Below are 7,122 nucleotides of genomic sequence, written 5' to 3'. Positions count from 1 at the left end.
AACGCCCAGAGTTGTGTGCAAAGGCATTTTACATGCCTAATTTGGTGCAGGGATGTAAATGCCTTGATACCTCAGGATCTGTGGACCTCACAGTAAGGTATTACTTGGACGACCCAGTGCACTTGCTGGTTAGTTGTATCGAAGTTGTGACAATTATGAATTAAGATCAGAGCACCAAGCTTTGGAGCCATTACCAGGATTTGTTCGAGCCTGGAGATCACAATTTCGTGCACCACTAATCTCGCGAATACCATGGAGGCGAATGCTGCTGCGACTCTGCAAGCTGTGCAGAGGTTAGATCAAGCAGCTGGAAACAGAAACAGTGATAGAAACGGGAATAATAATGGGGAAGGAAATGGTAACGACTTGGGAGGCACCCCCAATGACTTTGACTTCATTCCTTAATGTTCACCCACCGACTTTCAGTGGTTCGAACAACCCGACTGAAGCAGATAATTGGTTTCGAGCTATGGAACGCGTACTACAAGCTCAGCATGTCCCGACTAATCAATATGTAGAGTTCGCGGCCTATCAATTGTTAGGAGAGGCACAACATTGGTGGCAAGGAGAGTGCCACTTGCTGCAACTTCCGAATGCAGAGATACCTTAGGATGTATTCCAGAGAGTCTTCTGCAAGAAATATTTTCCTGAAACAGTTAGAGAGGCGAGGGAGTTGGAGCTTATGCAACTGAAGCAAGGCTCTTTGTCTGTGGCGGACTATACTAGTCGATCTGAGGAGCTTTGTAGGTTCTCTAGGGTGTGTCAGGGTGCCACAGAGACCTATGAAAGTTGGAAGTGTATTAAGTACCAAGGAGGCTTGAGGGATGCTATTATGACCGCTGTGGCTCCTCTTGAGATCCGAATCTTTTCAGAACTAGTGAATAAAGCGAATGTTATTGAGGATTGTGTGAAGAAAGTGGCAACATCAAGAGATCCTAGAGGAGGAAACACTAACCGTGGACGTGGCAAGTACTTTCAACCGAGGGGTCAGAACTTCAAGTGGGGAGGACATGCCTTGATGCCCCTCATGGTCAAGGCAATGTTAGGAGACCCACTTTTGATTAGTACCACCAGGCGAGAGGGAGAGGTAATCAGAGTAAGGCTTTCCTGCATTTAACTTGTGATCGTTGTGGGCGTTTTCATCCTAATGACTCTTGCAAGATTTGTATAGGTGGTTGCTTCATCTGCGGATTGCCTGGTCACATTGCGAGAGATTGCACTCGTGGGAGGAAGACTCAGAATGCGGGCCAGAACCAACAAGGCCGGGTGTTTGCTGTGAACGCCCAGGATACAGCAAACGCGGATCCTTTGATGAGAGGTATATGCTTAATTGGTGATAAAACATTGCTTGCATTATATGATACTGGAGCTTCGCATTCTTTTATTTCATTTGATAAGGTTGAGGAACTAGGATTGAAGGTGTCAAAATTAGCATTTGATTTACATGTGCATACCCCATATCAGACAGTTATGACTAGGTCAGGTTGTAGGCAAGTAGCTTTCAGGCTTGAGAATAGAGAATTTATCCATGACTTAATTTGTTTGCCAATGTGGTTGGGTTGGAAATGATTTTGGGGTATGACTGGATGTCCAAGAATTGAGTTTTGTTGGATTTCTTTGAGCGATCTATTCGGTTTGTGCCAGAAGGAGAAGGAGGAGCAGTGGTAGCCGAGGGTTATTACCTGAACTCTATAATGGTGAATTGCAGTGGGGAAGAGTGTCAGGGTTATATATTATTGGTTGCTAATGCTTTGGATGATTGATAAAGAGAATTCTTGTGTGGTTCGAAATCAATCAAAACAAGCATCAATTCGTTGGTAGCATAGTCCAAACCAACAATGAATTCTCAAGATCAAATATTAAATCCAATACAAAATAACCGAGAGTATTTAATTTCCGGGTCGTCTTCCCTAGGAGTTGCAATAAAATGTACAATTATTGTCTATTTGAGAGAGCATGAGGGATTGGGAATGAAAGCAAGAGAGTAAGAAATGTAAATAGCAAGAGCGTAAATGAACATGCAAGGAATGTAAATGGCAACTCTTGGCAAGAATTGGGTAATCTAGGCTTCCTATCCTAGTTATGGACTACAAACATGGCAATGGTGTGGAAGAAATTCAAACTAGTCAATCCTCCTTGAGAATTAGTCATAAGGTGTCATTGATCTCAATCCATAAGTCCTAGTCAACTCACTAATTACTTAGTGAAAGACTAGCGTCAATGGGAACCAAATTAATTAACCATTCTCACACAATGCAGAATGGACATCCACAACTCAATTCCACCCAAATATCCAATTTCTCAACCAAGAGTGTAAAAATTAAACATGCAAGAAATTAAACATCAAAGCAAATAAAAGTCAAAGCAATTAAATGCAAGTAAAGGAAACTTAAAATGCAAGAAATCTCTTGGCAAGTAATTGAAGGCTAAGGCTACATATCCTAGTCATTGACCATAAGCATATGATGATTATGAAGAGTTAATCCTACTTAGTCAACCTTACATCGAAGATAAGTCAAATAGGCATAGTTAATTTCAATCCCTAAGTCCTATGTCAACACTAACGGGTCACATAGAGTCAAGGGAAACCAAATCAACTAACTACTCTAATATATCAAACAAGAATGGACATCACTGACTCAAGGATCACCAAAGTCAACAATTTCAAGCCAAGAGTGGAGAAAAACTAAGTGAAAATTAAGCCAAGCATTTTATCAAACACCTGGTGTGCATGAGAATAAAATAATATTAAATTACAATAAAATAAATTCTAAAACTACCAAAGCAAGAAAGTGACAATAACAACTAGAGAAAGCAATAAATGACATGGAAACATACATTTGCATTAATTAAAATTAAAGTAATAAAGAGTGCTCATAACATGAAAAGTGACATAAAAGAGAAATAAACAAAAGAGATGAAGAAGATAAAGACAAGAAAGCATAAAAATATAAATGAAACTACATTAAAACAAGAACTAAAATTAGAATTACAAGAAATTAAACTAACAAACCCTAATTCTAGAGAGAGGGGGGCTTCTCTCTCTAGAAACTAAGAGAAAACATAATAAAAAATAAACCTAATTGCCCCCCTTCAGTCCTCTTCACTTTGGCCTTAAATAGCTTCAAAAAATGAGTTGGATTGAATTTTAGAGGCCCAGAATTCGCCCTCATCGATTTACATTAATGAGCTCACGTGCAGGGACCTGTGCAGACACACAGATGTGTGCGTCTGCACACATGCTGAATTCTAACTTGTGCGTACGCACAAGTACCTGTGTGTATGCACATGTAGACTTATGTCCACTACAGCAAATTGCATATCATTTTAAAGCCCTGGATGTTAGCTTTCTAATGCCGCTGGAACCGCCTCATTTGGACCTATATAGCTCAAGTTATGACCAATTTAGTACAAAGAGGTCAGGGTTGGCAGCTTTCCAAATCTCATTTTCTTCATGATTTCTCCCTTTTTGGATGCTCTTTCTTCACTTCTTCAACCCATACTTGCCTTGGAAATCTAAAATCACTTAACAAATATATCAAGGCACCACATAGGATTAAAGTGAATTAAAATTGACTAAATTAAGCACAAAAGAGCATATTTTTACTCTCAAGCACAATTTAGGAAGAAATCTCAAGAGCATGCTATTTAGATGAATAAATGTGGGTTTATGTGATGAAATTCACTCAAATCAGACCAAAAGATATCGTAAAATATGGACTCATCAGTGACGCACAGAACTTAGAAAGGATTTCGGTAGTTAGAGACTTTCCAGAAGTATTCCCAGAAGATATTCCTGTATTTCCCACCTCAAAGGGAAACTGAATTTGCGATTGACTTGGTGTCGGGAGTCGGATTAGTGTCGATTGCACCGTATTGAATGCCTCCGATAGAGCTGGCTGAACTAAAGGCTCAGTTGGAAGAGCTTCTGAACAAGAGGTTCATTCGACCGAGTGTGTCTACGTGGGGAGCGCCAATTTTATTGGTGAAGAAGAAGGACGGAGGAATGTGACTTTGCGTGGATTATCGGCAGTTAAACAAAGTGACTGTGAAGAACAAGTACCCGCTGCCAAGGATAGATGACTTAATCGATCAACTGCAAGGAGCTAGAGTGTTTTCTAAGATTGACTTAAGATCCAGTTATCATCAGATAAGGGTGAAAGAGGTTGATATTCCGAAAATTGCGTTTAGGACGCGCTATGCACACTACGAGTTTATGGTGATGTTCTTTGGGCTGACGAATTCACCTGCTGTGTTCATGGATTACATGAACAGAGTATTTCGTCCCTTCTTGGACAAATTCGTGGTGTTTTTCATAGACGACATCTTAATTTATTCTAAGACAGCGAAAGAACACGAAGAGCACTTAAGAATTGTGTTGCAAATCCTGAAGGAGCGAAAGTTGTATGCCAAGTTGTCAAAGTGTGAGTTTTGGAAAGAAGAAGTAAAGTTCTTAGGTTACGTGGTGAGTAAGGACGGAATTGCGGTAGATCCTTCGAAAGTGGAGGCAGTGATGGAATAAGAGAAACCGACTACAGTGACGGAGGTTAGAAGTTTCTTGGGTTTGGCCATATATTACCGGAGATTCATTGAGGGATTTTCCCGGATTGCACTACCGATGACTAAGTTGACAAGGAAAGAGGTACCGTTTGTGTGGATGTTGGAGTGTGAGGAGAGTTTCCGGACTTTGAAATAAAAGTTGACTTCAGCGCCTGTTTTAATCTTACCAGAACCACACAAACCGTTTGACGTATACCATAATGCTTCATTGAAGGGTTTGGGTTGCGTATTAATGCAACACCGGAACGTGGTGGCTTACACATCGCGTCAGTTGAGACCACATGAGGTAAATTATCCAACTCATGACTTGGAATTAGCGGCGATTGTGTTTGCATTGAAGATTTAGAAGCACCACTTGTATGGAGTAAGATTTAGCGTCTTTTCTAATCATAAGAGTCTCAAGTGCATCTTTGATCAGAAAGACTTCAATATGCGTCAAAGAAGGTGGATGGAGCTTCTGAAGGATTATGATTTTGAACTAAGTTTTCACCCTGGAAAGGTGAACGTGGTGGCGGATGCGTGAGTCGAAAGTCTTTAACGATAGCTTGGATAAGAATCAAGGATGAGGAGTTAGTGGATAAGTTTTTGGATCTCAAGTTGGATATTGGTTAAGTTGCCACAAGAGCTTGTTTGAACCAGTTACAAATTTCAAGTACGTTTAAAACGGAGATTCAGAGGGTTCAGCAAGATGAGTAAGGACTTCAGCGATTATTTCAACCAGTTGGCATGCAGAGGCATGAAGAGTTTACTAAAGATGATGAAGGATTATGGAGGTATAAAGGGAGAATTTCTGTGCCAGATGTTGGGAGTCTGAGATAAGAGTTGTTGTTGGAAGCTCACAACAGCGGGTTTTCCATTCACCCAAGAAGTACGAAGATGTACTATAATTTAAAGAAGATGTTCTGGTGGCCTGGGATGAAAGGTGATGTAGCTACTGTTGTATCTAAATGTTTGACATGTTAGAAGGTAAAGATAGAGCATCAGAGACCATCGGGAATGTTACAGCCACTTGAGATTCCTCAGTGGAAGTGGGAAGGAATTGCAACGGATTTTGTGACCGGTTTACCGAGGACTAGGTCGGAATTTGATGCGATGTGGGTGATAGTGGACCGCTTAACCAAATCCGCTCATTTTCTACCTATCCGAGTGAACTATTCTATGGAGGATTTGGCGAGGGTGTACATCAAGGAGATCATAAGGTTGCACGGTGTGCCATCGAGCATAGTGTCGAATCTTGATCCCTGATTCAAATCAAGGTTTTGGAGAGCTTTCCAAAGAGCTTTCGGTACGAGATTATGTCTCAGCACGGCATATCATCCACAAACGGATGGACAGTCAGAAAGGACTATTCAGACGTTGGAAGATATGCTGAGGGCGTGTGTCTTGGATCAACCAGGATGTTGGGACCGTTACATGCCGTTGGTGGAGTTTGCGTACAACAACAGCTTTCATGCAAGCATTGGGATGGCTCCGTATGAGGCTTTGTATGGATGGAAGTGTCAGTCTTTACTGTGTTGGTATGAAGCCAGTGAGGCAAGTGTTTTAGGTCCTAATTTGGTAGCCGAGACTACTGAGAAGATTAAGAAGTTTCGAGCTAAGATTTTAACTGCATAGAACCAACAGAAAAGTTATGCGAATCAAAGAAGGAAACCGTTGAAATTTGAAGTGGGAGAGCATGTATTTCTCAGGGTTACACCAACAATTGGCATTGGAAGAGCGATTAAAACAAAGAAGTTGAATCTGAGGTTCATTGGACTGTTTGAAATTCTGAGGCGATTCGGGCTGGTGGCATATCAAGTAGCTTTGCCGCCTCACTTGTCTAACTTGCATGACGTATTCCATGTGTCACAACTCTGTAAGTACATGTCGAATGCAGCTCATGTGTGAGAACCCGAGTCGGTCTAGTTGAGGGAGAACTTGACATTTCAAGTAACACTGGTGCGTATTGACGACACTAGTGTGAAGAAACTGCATGGAAAGGAAGTTCAACTGGTTAAAGTTGCTTGGAAGAGAGCAGGAGTGGAAGAGCATACTTGGGAATTGGTGTCCGACATGTGGAAGGATTATCTCGAGCTATTCTCAGGTAATCACTAAATTTTGGGGACAAATTTTCTTATTTGGTGGGGAGAATGTAAGAACCACGATTAATTAACCGTTTAATTAAGTAATTAAATTGCCCAAAATAGGATTCAAAAATTTAGAATGTGAATTAGATATTTTGAATAGATTTTCAGACTCAGTAGATTTTTCTGAGTTGGAAAATGAAATTTTCTGCAAAAAACTGCATAAATATGCGAATCGATAAATGAACTGGCAGCACCGGCTTAAACCGGTACGGTGCTGTAAGAGAATAATTAAAAACAGTATAAAACCTTAGGAAAATATTTAGAGTTGAAAACTGGGTATTAATTTTAAAGGTTTGGCCCGAAATTGGGCCAAACGGGCCAAAAACGCTAACGGGTTAGACCGGACCCAAGTTGGGCCCAAGCCCAACATATAAAAACACATTAATGACCCCATCCAGCCACCATAACCATTAAAGAGTGAGAGTTGCAGCTGAAG

General features: G+C 40.8%; 1 protein-coding gene across 1 annotated transcript; it reads left to right on the top strand.

Annotated features, from left to right (window-relative positions):
- On the top strand, positions 253-4,522 carry LOC107607488. The gene is made up of 3 exons (XM_016309440.1): positions 253-358; positions 657-1,087; positions 4,151-4,522. Exons 1-3 carry the CDS (start codon positions 253-255, stop codon positions 4,520-4,522), a joined length of 909 nt encoding a protein of 302 aa, XP_016164926.1.

Source organism: Arachis ipaensis, chromosome B01 (genome assembly GCF_000816755.2).
Source record: "Arachis ipaensis cultivar K30076 chromosome B01, Araip1.1, whole genome shotgun sequence".
Classification (NCBI taxonomy): domain Eukaryota; kingdom Viridiplantae; phylum Streptophyta; class Magnoliopsida; order Fabales; family Fabaceae; genus Arachis; species Arachis ipaensis.
The sequence above is the reverse complement of the archived record's forward strand: the minus strand, read 5'-3'. Positions and strand labels throughout refer to the sequence as shown.